Raw genomic sequence first — 17,904 nt, 5'->3', positions numbered from 1 at the left:
AAGGGGGTACTCATAACGGCACTTCGCGCCAAATGGAGCACAGATAAAGCCTGTTCCCATTAGGTTGTTGTTGTTGGCGGAATGCTTGTCACTAGGGACTATAGGAGTTGATCAAGGGTCAGCTCATGGCCTAAAGGAGCACCATGTGTGGCTGGTTGGGATGAGAAGAGAGGATATACTGTAGGATTTGGCCTTGCGGATAAATAAGGGTTAGGGTTTGGAGGAGGATGACTTGGACCAGCCTCGTGTCTGGATGTAAAAGGAGGGATAGGAGGTCTAGGAGATAGTGTTGGTTCTGGCTTATCATAATCCAAACGAATCCTCACACCCTTGTCTCTTTCCCTACTCACATATTGGTTGAGGAGAGACCTCAACTCAAGGAAGTTGTTAGCGACCCCTTTAGGGGTAAGTTCAACACGTGAGGGGGTGCTAGAGACACCAACATTGGGGGAAGGGACCCCGGATCTAGATGGAGTTGGAGTGTTGAAAGTGTGAAACTCAGGAGTACTCCCCGGAGTCGAAATAGAAGTTGGTATAGCCACATGAGTCTGGCTAGTGCCTAGGGTTGAAGTGTTTGGAACCTGGTTCACTTCTCCCGGGGATCCACTTTCTGACATGGTAAGTTTAAGGTAATGGAGCTACACTACTAGGTCTTTTTGAAGAAAAATAGTGGCGTAGCCCCACGGTGGGCGCCAACTTGTTGATGCAATAAGTAGTAGACCAAGAGTAGTAGCTGGGCTGCTTAGGCAAAAGGGTTCAAGGGTTCAACTTTGCCTAACGTAGGTCGTGGGTGATGTCGGGTCAAAATATGTGTGTTTCGTAGTAAATTACATTGGTTTTTAGTGTGTGAAATAAGTTAAATTGTGTCATATATATATTTATTGTGCGTTGTTATTTTGTTGTTTAACAGGTGATACGGGTGTAAACTAGAGAAAATGAATTGAAACGCGGGTTCGAAGGGTTAATACAAGACGTGAAAGCTGAAGATACATGATATTAAAAAAAAGCACATCAGCCATATACATGCATGCAAGCCTTGTAAGAAAAGGATTATTATAGTATTCTTTTTGTGTATGGAATTCTACTTTGCAAAAGGAAAAAAAAAGCGGCTGAAGGAATTAGAACAAAAGGTGGCATCATCATGAGCTGATGATTATTATTTGAAGGAACGAATAGGATACAAACAGAAAGAAAAAAAGGGCCGCTAAAGCCAAGTCCAAGCCCACCGTGAAGGTCTCCAGCCTAGGATTTACGTAAATGACATGCTGCTGTGGGCCTTTTAACATTCATATCTATTAATCAAACCCTATTTGAAAATAATGATACCTGGGGACGTAAGTAGGAGAGAATATATATTACCTTGGACGTATAAAAACCTCAGCCGTCGCACAACATAGGGGACGAATGCAGCATCTATCTTACATCTTGGATGTGAAGACAAGCATGAGCGACTAAATCTCTCGGTGACTTTCGCCCGGATGAACGTTTACGCGGTTTGATGTAATTATCTATTTTTCTGATTCGTACAAACTAGTATATCTTGACTACTTGTGTTGGATTATTGGTAAACGTTTCTTGTGTTTGAATTACTTGTCATTTATTAAGCGTATTGGCAACTTTCTTGTGTTGTTAGCGGGTTGGTAAATCGGTGGGTAGTTGATACAATCAAACGGGTTATTAGGTTGCATAGTGAATCTTAAAAACTATCCCTATTAACTAATCAAATTCATTAATTCCGAGGCGATGTCTATGTGGTGTTTTGAATCAGAAAACAGATTTTTATATTAAAACGGGTATTCGGGATTCCGGGTGGAGGTTACTTCTTCTCATCTTGATAACACTTTTCGTGACAAATCGTGTTTTCTTTTAAAACGACAAACAAACCCCCAATTTAGATAGTTTAGTTTTAATTAATTTTCTTTAACGCTAACCACAAATTCCCCGTGGATACGATACCCTACTTACGCTATCTACGTAGCTTATTTAGGTTTTTTATTGACCCTTACGACAGTCATCAAAATGACGCCGTTGCCGGGGAATTAGTGCGCTTAGTGTTAGTTATTTAGTTAGTAGTTAGTTGTTCTTGTTTATTTTTTTAATTCTAAAAAACCTAAAAACATTTTTTTTTCTTATTATTTTTGTTTGTTCGTGATTTACGGTGGTAGTTGAGCTGTGTTTGTGCAGGATGACACATCTTACTATATTTTGCAGCTCTTCTACATGCAAGTTGTGCGGGGAACCACTTCACCCGTGTATCTGTTGTCACGAGGCCCGATTTAGACGGGAAAAAGCGAAATTGGAAGAACCACCGATGCCTTGCTATGATAATCCTTCCCCTCCACCATATTTCTATGATTCTGATACAATGGTGGAGGATGGTTATTACTCTGACGGATGGGATCGGGACGAGGATGCTTATGAACCAAGGACGGATGGACAATGTTTCTGTTGTGGTCGTAATCATACTTATGATTATGATGATGTGTACGCGGTGTATTTGGAAAATCCGAAGTATTGGAATAAAAAAAATGAAGGATGCGTACATCTCAAGACCGTATCAAGGATACCGACAATATCATCCCGAGGAATATTCTGAGCCCGAGGGTGTCCATACTTATCAGACCGAGGGGGATAAAAAGCTTGCATGTTGGAAGTGATTTTGTCCAAAATCGAGCAGTATTTATCAGCACCCAGCCTTTCTGATGAAGATCGAATCAGCTTTCTAGTTTCCAAGTGTCAGACATTAAAAATGAAGATAGAAATAGAGGAGCGTCTTTCACCATTACCTGATGATATTAGAGATTATTCTCTCATGGAGGAGGAGGTTGTGGAGGATAATACCACACCTATGAATCCTTTATCTAATGAAGAGTCACTGGTGGATCAGATGGTGTGTGAGGATGATGAGGCAAAGCAGTCTGATGAGATGAATGTGTGTACCGAACCTCTTCCCGTATCAATCATTCCAATTAACAAGTGTGGGGAAGAGGGTTCGAGGAAGAAGATGAAAAGGGCGAAGCTACAAGACATCAGTGTATATCTCGTGAAGTGGATCAGCGAAACCTGCAGGTGCTTTCTAAACATGCCAATTATACTGACGAGCTTATGGAGATGGAATGTAAAATTCCGGGCATTCATTGGAAATACAAGGGGTAAATGTGCATTGAAACCACGGTAGCGCATATCAGGTACAATCTGGCTGAAGATCTAAAACTTAGCGCTCTCAGGAGGCAGCCCGAGGATGTAGAGTATTGTATTTTTGTTTTGTTTTGTTTTGTTTTGTGTTATGTTGCGTGTGTGTTCTTGCAGGTTTTAATTATCTTCACGGATGCGTATACCCAAGTGTGGGGAAGTCTCAGGAGGTGACGATCACTTTTGTCCATACTCAATCTCTATTTGGACGAAAGTGATTCGAATAATTTCAAGTCAAGTGTCTCGTGTTGAAGCAACCGCGAATGAAATGCTATACGGTTGTGGTGGAACAAGGCTCATAGGAATTCAACCGCGTCAAATCAGGGGAGTCTGTTCCATTTATCTTTATGTATTTTTATTTACGTTTTAGTGTGTCAATAGTTTCTCGCTCCATTGAGGACAATGTTGGAATTAAGTGTGGGGAGGGGAGACTAGTGTCTAGTGTGTCTTAGTCGTGTCAGTCGTGTCGTAAAAATTAAAAAATAAATAAAAATTGAAAAAAATCAAAAATAAAAAAATTGAAAAAATAGTAAATGTTTTGAGGAAATGTTTGCAATAAATGGAAAATGATAGGTGTAATTAAATCAGTGGCTTTTCGATTATTATATATATGAGATAATAAATAATCGGTCACACGTCTAATTTAGGATATGTGGGTAGGCCCAGCTGGTTGAAAGGTTCCTTAGATTTGATATAAAATAACTTAAAATAGGAGTCTTGTGGGTTCCCGCCTTAGGAGATATGGTAAAACTGAAACTGTAGAGAGTATAAGGGGTACGTCATAAGTAAAAAACTTACAAGTTTTTCCGATTAAACTGGCACACCTGTTTCTTTTTGTGAAAACAAATCCGAAACAGTGTGGCGCCCAAAAAAAAAAATTCCATCCATTCATCTGAGCACATGTAAAAAAAAAGACGTGAAGTTTATGGCATTAACCATGGGGATGGTGACTCGTATGGCGTATGTCCGCTGGACTGATCGTATACAAAAGCATGTAAGCTCACAATATCATCCATTCATCCATCATAAAGTTTAATCGGAATACTATAAGAGTTTTTTTTATATAAGGCGGTAGATTATAAATCTTTTAATATCATAAGCTTGAAACGGGATTAGGTGGAGTCGTAGTCTTTTGAGTGTGGGATCCATAGATGACTATAAATTACTTGAACTTAATAGATCGAAAATAAGGGCTTCGAAACCGGCGGTTGGGTTTAAGTGGACCGTATATTCACAATCTTGGTTAACGTGTGATGTGATTTGTTTTAATAAAATAATGAATATATTGAAAGCCATTTGTTTTGATTGTGATTCCATTGCGAATAATTTTTTCGGGACGAAAAACATAAGTCTGGGGATGTGATGTCGGGTCAAAATATGTGTGTTTCGTAGTAAATTACATTGGTTTTTAGTGTGTGAAATAAGTTAAATTGTGTCATATATATATTTATTGTGCGTTGTTATTTTGTTGTTTAACAGGTGATACGGGTGTAAACTAGAGAAAATGAATTGAAACGTGGGTTCGAAGGGTTAATACAAGACGTGAAAGCTGAAGATACATGATATTAAAAAAAAAAGCACATCAGCCATATACATGCATGCAAGCCTTGTAAGAAAAGGATTATTATAGTATTCTTTTTGTGTATGGAATTCTACTTTGCAAAAGGAAAAAAAAAAAGCGGCTGAAGGAATTAGAACAAAAGGTGGCATCATCATGAGCTGACGATTATTATTTGAAGGAACGAATAGGATACAAACAGAAAGAAAAAAAGGGCCGCCAAAGCCAAGTCCAAGCCCACCGTGAAGGTCTCCAGCCTAGGATTTACGTAAATGACATGCTGTTGTGGGCCTTTTAACATTCATATCTATTAATCAAACCCTATTTGAAAATAATGATACCTGGGGACGTAAGTAGGAGAGAATATATATTACCTTGGACGTATAAAAACCTCAGCCGTCGCACAACATAGGGGACGAATGCAGCATCTATCTTACATCTTGGATGTGAAGACAAGCATGAGTGGCTAAATCTCTCGGTGACTTTCGCCCGGATGAACGTTTACGCGGTTTGATGTAATTATCTATTTTTCTGATTCGTACAAACTAGTATATCTTGACTACTTGTGTTGGATTATTGGTAAACGTTTCTTGTGTTTGAACTACTTGTCATTTATTAAGCGTATTGGCAACTTTCTTGTGTTGTTAGCGGGTTGGTAAATCGGTGGGTAGCTGATACAATCAAACGGGTTATTAGGTTGCATGGTGAATCTTAAAAACTATCCCTATTAACTAATCAAATTCATTAATTCCGAGGCCATGTCTATGTGGGGTTTTGAATCAGAAAACAGATTTTTATATTAAAACGGGTATTCGGGATTCCGGGTGGAGGTTACTTCTTCTCATCTTGATAACACTTTTCGTGACAAATCGTGTTTTCTTTTAAAACGACGAACAAACCCCCAATTTAGATAGTTTAGTTTTAATTAATTTTCTTTAACGCTAACCACAAATTCCCCGTGGATACGATACCCTACTTACGCTATCTACGTAGCTTATTTAGGTTTTTGATTGACCCTTACCACAGTCATCAGTGGGGTCCCCCCCACGTTTGCAAGACGTGGAGAGAGGTGGACTAGTTTATTTTTGTCGCTTGCTAAAGATCCTCCTCTAAAGTGTGTTCAGATTCGGATGAACTAGCAAAAGGAATGTGTGTGTTGGATGTGAAAGGGAGTGACTTGCATGAAGCAAGTACCCGATGTGAATGACCAGAGATCTTCGGAATCAGGGCTGGCCAGGAATGTCTGCTTAGTAAATGAAGTGTTGAATGTATAGGAGAAGGCATCTCTCAATGAGGAATGCGTTTGACTAGTGACCATGCTTGCAGTGAGGGACTTACCCTTTCGGGGGTTGAAGTCTTTTGCCCCGAGGATAAAAGAGTGTGCTCTGTGGACTTGCGTTACTTTTGCGGCTCGTGAGTTGGTGAAGCAACCCAGAGATGTGACTTCTTACTGTTTCCGAGTAGCTTTATTTCAGCTCCCCAGGTTTTGAAGCTTTGAACCTTTTTACCTTTTAAGCAGTCATGTATTAATGCCATTTTATTTGGTCTTGGGCTACCCCCGTCATCAACTATCACATGCAAAAATACTAAGTCCACGTCTCCATAAATTCAGCAACAACTTGCAACGTTCAAATCCACTACCAGGTGAACCGGAGATGATGACTAAATTTCCAACAATCTTTCAAACCATTTATATCGGACCCAGTTCAGATCCGACCCGTACCCGTCGACCCGAACCCATCAAGATTAAACCCAACATTCACCCCCTTAATCTTGATTCGGTTCTTTGTACTTGCTCGATTCTTGCTTGCATTCGTTCTTGCTTTCCATGCTAATACCGGAATCGTTTTTCTTGCGTGATTCGAACTCGTTCTCTCTTGCTACGAGCTACACATGACATACTGTTGATACACTTTGTGTGGACGCGACTCGGCTCGGTTCGACTCAGCTCAGTACGACTTGGTTTCGACACGGTTAGGTCCGGCTCAAGCCCGACGTCACGACATTCCTCCGTCGTGCGCCCCAGAGTTCGACACGCGAAGCACGGAGAGCCGCGAACCAGTCCCGTTTACACATCATCATGACATCATCATGATGATGCCATGATGATGTCACAAGCTTTGAATTGGTGAAAATTGTCAACGATACACACTGTTGGACCAATCAACATGTAAATTGAGCCTAATCCTCTTCTGGGCCAATCACATACATCACGGGTTGAAACTTACATTGGGCTTTGAATCCTAAACTTGGGCCAAATACAAGTGACGAAACACTTCTGAATTTGAAATGGGTGTCGACGAAACTTCGTCGACTTTATGTGTTTCGTCGAGGATTATTTTTGTTTCGTCAAGTCTGTGTCTGTGTCTAGTATAAATACCCCTCACAGTTTCTGTGTGAAACGTATGAGAGACCTGTGAGACTTAGTGAAACTCTGTAAACATTGTTTGTATATGTTTCGGGTTGTACTCATCCCTAATCAATAGATATTGAATCTTTTGGTTACGCGTGTTCTTGTTTTACACTTTGTTTGGTTTGCACCGTCACGGGGATTCCGCACCCGTTACCGTGTTTGTGATAAACAAGGATAGGTTTACGTTATCGATCCACCGGAAAAACGGGACCTACAATTGGTATCAGAGCATTGGCTCTAATCCTTGTTTAAAACCAAACAAGTTTCGGTTTTTACCAAGTTTGTTCTTGAAAAGTTCATATTTTTTTTTTTTTTGAAAAAGTGGCTAAAATCTGTTAGATCTTTGTTGTTTTGCTTAAAATTTTTATCAAAAACCTTGTTTGTTTGAGTGTTTACATATTAGCATTTGGTTTTTGTTGAAAGTTTTAAGCAAAATCGTGTTTCGGAAAATTGTTCGGTGACCGGAATCATCATAATTTTTGCCGGAAACTTCATATCTTCAACAGATCTTCATAATGTTCTTGCTAAAGCTCACTGTTTGATCTTTATTGAAAGATTATAAAAGTGATTGTGATTATTATATAATTATTTGACATTTGTGTACTAAAAAAAAAAAAATCATGATGTTTGTTGACAAAATGCGTCTTCAGTAAGGTGTACTTTGAAAAAGTTATGTAGTGTGTCAGAAGCAAGATAAGGCTTATCTTTGAAAAATCTCACCTATTCTCACCTACTTCCACTTCCAGATCTTATCCCAAAACACATTTCACAAAGTTTTGTCAATTCTCACAAGTGGTTTAGTAAACATACTGAGTTCCATCGTCAAATTAAATAAAAAAAAAGGGGGGGTTTCGTCATAACCCTGTTTCGTCAACCAGGATTAAATAAATAATAAAAAAAAAAACAGTTTCGTCGTTGATTATTATCAAACCAATTTCGTCATTTTCCAATCAATTTCGTCGATCAGATCCACATAACAATCAGTTTCGTCGTGTCTTCATTCCGCGGTTATGGGCTTGGAGGGCGATTACTTGGGCCCAGACTAGTACCTGTTGTGTAGATTTAGGTCTGCATAGTTTGACCCAGTTTGATGTTATGAGTTATGGCTATGTAAAAAAAAATGCTCATTTCGATGTGGTTCTAACTTCTAAGGTTGTTTGGTGATTGGAAATATGTTGTGTTGACTAAAAAAAAAAAAAATTGTTGCATTTTGTGGGCTGGAGAACTAATTCATTTTGGTAGGCTTGTGTAACATTTTTTTAACAAAATCCTAGTCGGGCCTTACCAGATCGTATCGTGGACTTTAAAACTTAGGCTCCCTAAAAATTGAGGTTTATTTATCTATCATTTTTTTTTTTTGAGTTGCAAAGTGGGGTTGGGTGTTCGCGAAGTTTAGCTGAATCGCGCTTCTAAATATCACCGTTTCATCAAAAGGGAATTTTTCACTTCTATACACCAATCATGAGTTGCACGAGTCCATGGGATTGGAGTATGGACCCACAGCCAGGTCAAGATCAAACTTCCCCAGCCGCGTGGGCAAGAAATATGATTCCTCAACCATCCATAAGTGCAAGTCAATGGGCTTTGGTGTCGAATCAAAATCAAAACATACAGAATCTTTTGGTAGCGAGAGGAGAAGGATATGCAGCTACTAGAAAGACATGCCAGGATCTGTTGAAGAAGAAATTCGAGTCATTTCATTTCTTAGAGAATGAAACCCTAAATGATATAACTACTCGTTATTATCATTTGATGTGTGAAATGTGTTATTTTGGTGTTCTTACATCTCAACAGGAAATGGTAGCACGGTTTGCTGATGCTCTACCTCCAAAGTGGAGCCCATTCATTGAGCTTTTAAAGCATACGGGTACTCTAGATACTGTCAGTATCTATGAATTCATTCAGAAGCTGGAACACAAGAATGACGAAGAAATCCGGAAAGCTAAACGAGCTCTTGTTCCTCAAAATACTGAAATGTACCTTCCAGGTTTCGATGCTTTAGCTAGATCCAGTGCAGCTCAGCAACCAAAACTGCAAACGGAGTTTATGTCCAATACAAGTTCTCTTCCGTTTCCTCAGTCAGCTCCTCCTCCGGTTTTCGATCCGAGTGCCTATCATCCGCCAGCGCATATGAGTGCTCAAGCTCAGGCTTATTCTAGACCTCATTTGGGTAGTGCTTATATTCCTGTTCCATCACAACCCCAAGTTTCCACAACACAACCTCAATTTGATCCAAGTGTCGATTGTGGTCCGCCCATACAGTTGGGAAACGGTGATCAAACAGGAACTGTGTTTTATGCTGAAATTGTCAAGAATGTCAATGATGGTGAATCTTCAGGAAAAGATGATAGTTCGGGATACAGTGGCAGTTCGGATGACGAATCGAATTTGAATGAAAGAACTGATTCTGAAGCTGATAATTTGCCGAATGATGCTAACAAGAAATCTGACTTGATCAAGAAAGCTGATGCTACATCAGAAGAAATGGAGAAGATTCTCACTGAAGATGGATCTTTCTCTTCTCAGACTGCCTTTATGGCAAATGTCTCAGCCTCTACAAGTCAGGTAAAATTTGAAACTCCTAGCATATGTAGTGATTGTGCTAAGATGAAACATGTATGTGCTGAATTGAAACGTGAATCTGAAATGGTTCATAGTCACAATCAGAGTTTGGTTATTGAACTGTCAAAGTGCAAAGAGGCAAACATGGCTTTAGTTCGAAAAGAAAAGGAATTTAAATCTGTAACTGAAACCTTAAAGTAAAGCGTTTCCAAAGTAAACAAAGTTGTTTATCATAAACAAATTAGTATTAACGAATACATTAACATTGTTGAGGAAACCAAAAAGGAACTAGCCATTGCCAAATGCGAGCATGATGCTATCAAGCAAAAATTGGAGAGTTATTCTAACTCCCGATTTGTGCTTGATCACATCATTGACGTTCAACAGCAAAAAGGGAAAAGAAAAGGCGTTGGGTATAAGGCGTGTCCACCCCCTTTGAGACATAACTATACCAAAATGCCCGATGAAGAGGATATGCCTCGGTATGAACCCAGTGTGCCTCTTGATTATGAGGAAGTTATTACTGGCCTAGGGTTCAAACCGGACAATTCATCGGAGGGCTCATCTGATAACAAAGAAAAGTCATCATGTGCTTCAAATCAAAGTCCTCCAACCATTGAGGACTATGATTCTTCAGATGATGAATCAGATGTGAATGACCAGGATGAATCACTTGATGAGACGAAAGGAGTAGAAATTCCAATTGAGAATCATATTCTTTGTGATCCTCCTACTCCTGTCGTGCAACCTGTTGCCAAGGAAGTGATAGATCCTGTCAAGGATGTCAAAGATGACAATGAATGTGTGTCTGCTGTTAAGAGCAATAACTTGTTGTATACTTTAGTCGGTGATAGTAAAATTTATTCAGACAAAGATTTTCCAATCAAAAATGTCAATCCATCTTTGATTGATAAAGTTTTTGAAGACAACACAAGCAAGTTTTTGGGAAAGACGATCCCGGGAGTTACTGTAACTCAATGTGATCCAATTCCAAAGGCTGAAATCAGAAAACAATTTGGAAAACAGAAATCACCGACAAAGCAACAACCAATTGCTTTTAAGGGTAAACAACAACAACGAGCTCCAAAGCCAAAGGCTAAGGTTGATTCAAAAGGAGCTCGTTACAAGAAGAAAACAAAAGACGTTAAGTTTGTGGCATCCAAAGGTACTGATAAAGTGGAGACTTTTGAAAATAAGTCAAATACCGAATTTGTTCAAAAGGTCAACATCTTGAAACGCAATAGTGATAACAATTACACCCAACACACAAACGGGTGTGAAGCTAGTACCTCTGGGTCTACAACTTCTACGTCAGCTCTTCGATCAAATTCTCCTAAGTTTGTTGAAAGGAGAACGTGTTTCAAATATGGGAAGTTTGGGCACATCATTAAAGACTGCACAAACTCACCCAAACCAAATTATGTTGAAAGAGCACCACCTGAAAAGGTTCACCCACAACGTCGTCCTGTTTCACCAAAACATGATAAACGAACTGTTAAAGAACAAGAAACAAAACGACATCAAAACGTCAAGGCTGTTGAAAAGGCTTTAAAATCTGAAGTCAAAACGGTTAAAAGGAAACCTAGTTTGTCACAACCATTAAAACCAGAAACTGTACATAATACACAATCTGGTAAACAAAAACAAACTTGGAAACCTAAAACGGGTGAAAGTTCAGGGGGAGGTGCTGTGTTTAAAAATCATCAAGAAATTGAAATTACATTTCTTGATTCTCAGGGGCAACCCAAGTCTATGAAGGCTTGGGTCCCCCTCTCCAACTAATCTCTGAGTGAGTATGCAGGAAGTTCCAGGAGGAACTATCGATAGTCATAGGATTATTGATAGTGGAACGTCCTTGCACAAGATAGGCGACAGAAGAAATTGTTGCCTTTGATGGAGAGAAAAGGAAAGGGGAAACAGAGTTGTCTGTTGAAAGAAAGTGATATCTTCGACAAAATGAAAAATCATTTCAAAATGTAATTGTTAAAGGCTTTGATCAGGTCCCCGGGATAGATTCAAATCAAAATGTACGCACCTGCAGCACGTCTGAAGTTCAAAAATTCACAAGATAAACGTGCAGTGTACATTTCCTCGCGGTGTGATTGAAGAAAATGTGTTTGTTGAACAAACCAACCGGGTGTGCGGATGCCTAGGCGTGGATTGAACAACCGCACACTACTTCTGAAGGAGAAAGACAAAGACCTTTGCTGGTGCAATGTGGAAGACCAGCCGGACCTGGAGGTTTATGATCTTGTTGCTGTCTCAGTTAAGGAGAGCGCTCAGATTCCTGGCAATGCACAAAGCAGTTGCAGGATACGGTTTTTGAATTTCTAATCTCTCCTATACTTGTCAATTTTTAAGCTGCTTTATGAACTATTATCATCTCGTACAACACTCTTTGACCTGACACGTTGAACTCGAATATCACCTCACACGTGATTGTTTCACTATGAAACTCGTCAATGTTGTCATGGTCCACACCGATTACTGACATGCCAACTGATTTTTCCAAAATTCGATAAATCCTTTCTGATTAAAACTTAATTTTGGTAAACGGCATTGAGGTAAAACATGAGTTAACCGACATCGGAAAATCATTTTTGTAAATAATCTTTGTGTTTTTTTATTTTATCTTAGTTTGTTGATTTTAGGGGGAGTAAATCCAAATTTGAAAATCCAAAAACATCGAAAAATTTCAAAAACACAAAAACAATAGAAAAACAAAAATGAGTTTCCTGGCGAGAAAAAGAGAAAATGATAGTACATCAGTGGTCTATCCAAACCTCTTTAAACTTTAAATGAAAAACGATAAGCAGCTCTATATAAGATGTATCGGTATGCTCAGAATCATTTTAAAGTGTGCAGGGTGATATAAATCTTAAATCGACTGAAGACCAGGTGGGAACCATTCATTGGCATATGGTCTTAGTACCGAAATTTCGTTTGATAGATTGCCGAGGTTCTGAGATATTCGGTCTTTATGCTGCTTATCATCTGGGTATCATGGTTGTATCTTTTACCGAAAAATAACGGGGACGCAAGTCTAGATCTTCCATGATACTATACATACGTGTACATACTGCATACGACCTCAATAAGTGATCAACAATCACATGTCCAAACAAATAAGTGATAATATATCACATTTATCCGGGAGTCAAGTTCGTCTCTCTGCTGTACGAAAGTACTGACCTGTTTACGGACTTGCTCCTGTGCCCTCATGCATATGAAAATCAAGTTCCTCATCAATAAGTGATTCTATCACATAGGGCTTGTTTTCAAATCAAAATAAGTGAGAATCTCACATCATATACGGTCAAACAGATGATAATCGGTATACTCACCGGTAAGATGAACTCTCGTGCATACCTTGATACGGGAATGTGTCGTGTGTGGATGAACACCGGTCGGTAAGTATAAATCATACCTTAACGTATCCCCTAAACATGATTACATATGATAAGTTGAGCTTAAGTGGACAACAATACCGATAATTGTTATAGGATGCTTATCTAAATGTTAACTAATTGAACAACAAGAGCGTTTTGACATGACCGTACACTGATATGATTCTCTTACCCTCGAAACTCGCAAAAAGAATGTCTGTAAATATTTATTTACTGTATTTTGTTTCTGCATCTTTTTATATATTTATTTATTGTTTTCCGTCTTTACATTTGAAAAATGAAAAACTCCAAAAAGATTTTAGGTGTGTTTTAATATAATCTTTATAAAATCCAAAAAGATTTTATTTCTAGTTTATTTTTGATTGACCGATGTTGGAACTCGATTCTATCCTACACAAAATCCTGATCTTAAGCCGGAAAACAATTGCATCTTCATAAATGGTCGAAGTTAACAAGTTTTTGAAAGTTATAGGATTAAAATTGATCATTTTCTAAACTTTCAAACTGTTGTCAGTCGGTAGTTGATCGTAAAATGGTCACACATGTGTCGTTTGTTTATGGAAACTATATTCCAAGCGGTTGTTCTCATTATGCGTTTAGATTTCTTGCATGTGCAGATGCTAAAGGCGAGGAGAACATGTTCGATGACAAGCTTCGGAATGAAGACACGACGTGAAGGCATTCAAAAGATAAAGATGATCGAGTTGCCGTTGACCCTTCATCAACACCACAAGGATCTAAAGAATTGAAGATCAAAAGATTCACAAGCATGACTCAATGGAGAGTTCATTTTAAGGGGGAGTTTGTTAACACACTTCCTAAATGAAATGGGGAGTTTGTTGATACACATTCTACTTACGACGCGTGAAGACTTTGAAGATCCTCTGACATGAAAGACACTGAAGACGAACATTCACAGAAGACGAACCATCACGAGTAGCGTCCAAGGGGGAATTTGTTGATACACTTTGTGTGGACGCGACTCGGCTCGGTTCGACTCAGCTCAGTACGACTTGGTTTCGACACGGTTAGGTCCGGCTCAAGCCCGACGTCACGACATTCCTCGGTTGTGCGTCCCAGAGTTCGACACGCGAAGCACGGAGAGCCGCGAACCAGTCCCGTTTACACATCATCATGACATCATCATGATGATGTCACAAGCTTTGAATTGGTGAAAATTGTCAACGATACACACTGTTGGACCAATCAACATGTAAATTGAGCCTAATCCTCTTCTGGGCCAATCACATACATCACGGGTTGAAACTTACATTGGGCTTTGAATCCTAAACTTGGGCCAAATACAAGTGACGAAACACTTCTGAATTTGAAATGGGTGTCGACGAAACACTTTTGTTTCGTCGACTTTATGTGTTTCGCCGAGGATTATTTTTGTTTCGTCAAGTCTGTGTCTGTGTCTAGTATAAATACCCCTCTCAGTTTCTGTGTGAAACGTATGAGAGACCTGTGAGACTTAGTGAAACTCTGTAAACATTGTTTGTATATGTTTCGGGTTGTACTCATCCCTAATAAATAGATATTGACTCTTTTGGTTACGCGTGTTCTTGTTTTACACTTTGTTTGGTTTGCACCGTCACGGGGATTCCGCACCCGTTACCGTGTTTGTGATAAACAAGGATAGGTTTACGTTATCGATCCACCGGAAAAACGGGACCTACACATACTTACTACACAAACCTCGTAGGTTCGCTCTAGTTTCGGTCTTCTCTTTCTTTCTAACGTGAACTCTTTCGGTCTTCGGTTCACGACTCGGTCTAATGTGAACTCTCGGTCTTTGTTCACAGTTTGGGTCTTTCTTTCGATCATTCGGTCTACTTTTCTTCAAGCCGCCGATCTCTTGTGGCTTCTTGGGTCTTCTCGGTCTCACGCCAGAAATCAATCTCAGGCCACGGTCTCTTTCTTCTTTCTCGCGTCGGAACAATATTTCCAACGGCGGTCTTCTTATCACTGGTTCCTCTTCCGGCGACCACGGTCTTTCTCGCGTTCTTTCTGGTGACGACTCTTCTTTCTTTATTTCTTCCTTGCGATTTCTCACATGAAATCGTCTACTTTCTCATTCTTTTCCGACTCTCAAAATGGCCCTTGTTAAACCTTCGCTCTGATACCAAATGTTGGTTCAGGCCCCTCTATAACCAATAAAACTCACGTATGTATATGAGACTTGAGTTGCAGAAAGAAAATGATTCTGTATTCAATAATAAAGGGGTACATCACAAATAAAATAGGACTACTATTTATAATAAAATAATAACTATCACATGCAAAAATACTAAGTCCATGTCTCCATAAATTCAGCAACAACTTGCAACGTTCACATCCACTACCAGGTCAACCGGAGATCATGACTAGATTTCAAACAATCTTTCAAACCATTTATATCGGACCCAGTTCAGATCCGACCTGTACCCGTCGACCCGAACCCATCAAGATTAAACCCAACAGCTTTTTCACTGTAGCTTTTCATTTCAAAAGATATACCGTAAATTATTTGTAAATTATTTAGTTCTCCACTGCAACGCGCGGTAAGAACAACCTAGTTTAGAATTATATGCACTAAGAACCATTAGAAGATACACTACCTCATTGTGGTGAGGTCGTTTAATTAAAAAACAACAAAATCAACACAAAAAATTGCCATTTGATTGGTTACGGTTTTTGAAACTATAAAGACAGACTATGACCTACTTAAATAACAATTCAATCCTTCTCAAAACCCATGTGAATAGTTTGAACAATGACACCTAAAACGAAACATGTTTGCCAAATCCTTATGTTTAATCGCTAAACTAGTAAAATTAAAATCTTTCCTTTAACAACAAACAAATTAGGAAGAAATTTCAATTTCAAATGTGAAAAAACAAAGGCATGTTAGTGCACCAACCATCATGGTGACTTGGCTCATGTTTTAAACACGTTAGGCAGGTGACATTCTAGTTCTATGCACTTTTTGTGAGGAAGACAATCGATCTTAAGACCCAAGAACATTTTCTTCACATGTTGATGTAGGATAACATTAATCGATTAAAGAAATCATAGTAAACAATTCCATGTCCCAAACAATAATTTACATCTTTTTCATACCTCAAATAACATCCCCTGTTTGAGCTTTCGCATGTCAAGTGCTAAGCCTTCAATTGTACTTGAACCCTAGTGGAGAAAGAGATGAAATTAGAGAATCCTTGTTTTAATAAGAGGTTGTTAAATGCATAATAAGCTGAAAGACGCATGTAAGAATCTTACTTCTTCTTTGCTCAACATTTGATAAGATTCAACATCATGCCATACTCTACTACGTTTTGCAGGATCTTTGGACTCTACACCAACTATGTTTCTTCCCATTTCTTGAAGCAGTTGATGCATCATAAGTTCGCCACGAGTTGAAATGGTAAGAAGACATCTGTTCATAAGGGTCACGATCCCTGATTTTGCATATAACTCATCCTCTAATATCGTTTCCATGTGTACTTTATCGTCACCAATAAAGAAGCAAGCAATATGTAGAAACAACTCTTTGTGACTCTGAAGTGGCAAGGAGTCGAAACTCTTTTGTAGGACACATTGGATGTCACAATCAAGATCTCCTTTAAAGGTGTTTAGTGAATTCATTCTACTTTCCCAAACTTTTCTCATGGTATTTCTCCTCCATAGGTCATTATCACTAACAAAAAGAGAGGAACCTAATACTTTAAGAGCCAACGGATTTCCTCCGCAATATTGAGCTAGTTGTACTGCAAGATCCTTGAAACCTTCCATAGGAATTTTGGATCCAAATGCACCCAACACCTCCAAGATATCGACTCAAACCAGGCATTTATACCTTTAAGCCTTGTTGTTATTATGATTTTGCTCTGTGTAAGGAATGTCTTTGTTCCAAGTAAAGCACATAACTGGTCGTGTTTATCAATGTCATCAAGTACGACAAGCACCCTTTTCATTTGTAGGACCTCTTTGATCTTATGTGCCCCCTCGGAAACACTAGATATTCTTATTTTCTTTCCACCTAAAACATCTTTGAGAAGTTGCTTTTGCAGCCTAAGCAACCCATTAGAATGTTTTCCAATCTCTTGGATGAAACTACTACTTTGAAAATCGTGTTTGTTTAAGTTGTAAATGTGTTGGGCGAGTGTTGTCTTGCCACTGCCTCCCATGCCATAAATTGCTATAGCACTATATTGATCATTATTCAACCACGAATTGATGACGTCAACTCGAGCCCCCATTCCAATTAAATGGGTTGCAGTACTTAGTTGTTTTAAATCTAGTTTACCCATAACTGTCTCAACCACTTGTTCGATAAAGTTTGTCTCAGCTGTGGAACTAAAGTAAGAGGGAAAATATCACATTAAGAGCAAGACATTTCAACCTCTTAAGAACCTTGTTTTTTTGTTATGGTGCAGTTATTTTTAAAACGCTAAACTCTTTGATGAAAGTGTACAATGTGAAACTGCAATCTAATTAAGTCATGATTTTTGTACCAAAAAAAAACGCTGAATTAAATATGCTCATATATTTTTCAGGTTATCTTTTGGTTACAAAAAATCTTAATTTTTCATAGATTTTTATATACATGGGTAACATAAAGCTATTTCTCCCATTCTGAATGCAATGTATCAAAGGAAGAAGTGCAAAGCAAATGAAGTGTGTGCAAAAGTAAATGAATTAACTCTAAAGGTTCCTCTTATAACTCGAAAGGTTCCTCTAATAGTTTTAAGAAATGTTTATGATTTGGTATAAGTACGTAAAAACTTAGT

General features: G+C 38.8%; 1 protein-coding gene and 1 long non-coding RNA gene across 2 annotated transcripts; both read right to left on the bottom strand.

Annotated features, from left to right (window-relative positions):
* Window positions 1–16,137: 16,137 nt before the first annotated feature.
* On the bottom strand, window positions 16,138–16,621 carry LOC110875389. Its single transcript, XR_004866604.1, has 2 exons — window positions 16,394–16,621; window positions 16,138–16,300 (listed from the first exon to the last, which is right to left on the bottom strand). It is a non-coding gene; the product is annotated as an uncharacterized LOC110875389 (long non-coding RNA).
* A 251-nt stretch (window positions 16,622–16,872) lies between these two features.
* On the bottom strand, window positions 16,873–17,424 carry LOC118479380 (disease resistance protein RPV1-like). Its single transcript, XM_035976844.1, has one exon. It carries the CDS (start codon window positions 17,422–17,424, stop codon window positions 16,873–16,875), a length of 552 nt encoding a protein of 183 aa, XP_035832737.1.
* Window positions 17,425–17,904: the final 480 nt, after the last annotated feature.

The sequence above is a fragment of the Helianthus annuus genome, chromosome 9, assembly GCF_002127325.2.
Source record: "Helianthus annuus cultivar XRQ/B chromosome 9, HanXRQr2.0-SUNRISE, whole genome shotgun sequence".
NCBI classification, from domain to species: domain Eukaryota; kingdom Viridiplantae; phylum Streptophyta; class Magnoliopsida; order Asterales; family Asteraceae; genus Helianthus; species Helianthus annuus.
Note: the sequence above shows the minus strand (reverse complement) of the source record. Positions and strands in the feature narration are given on the sequence as shown.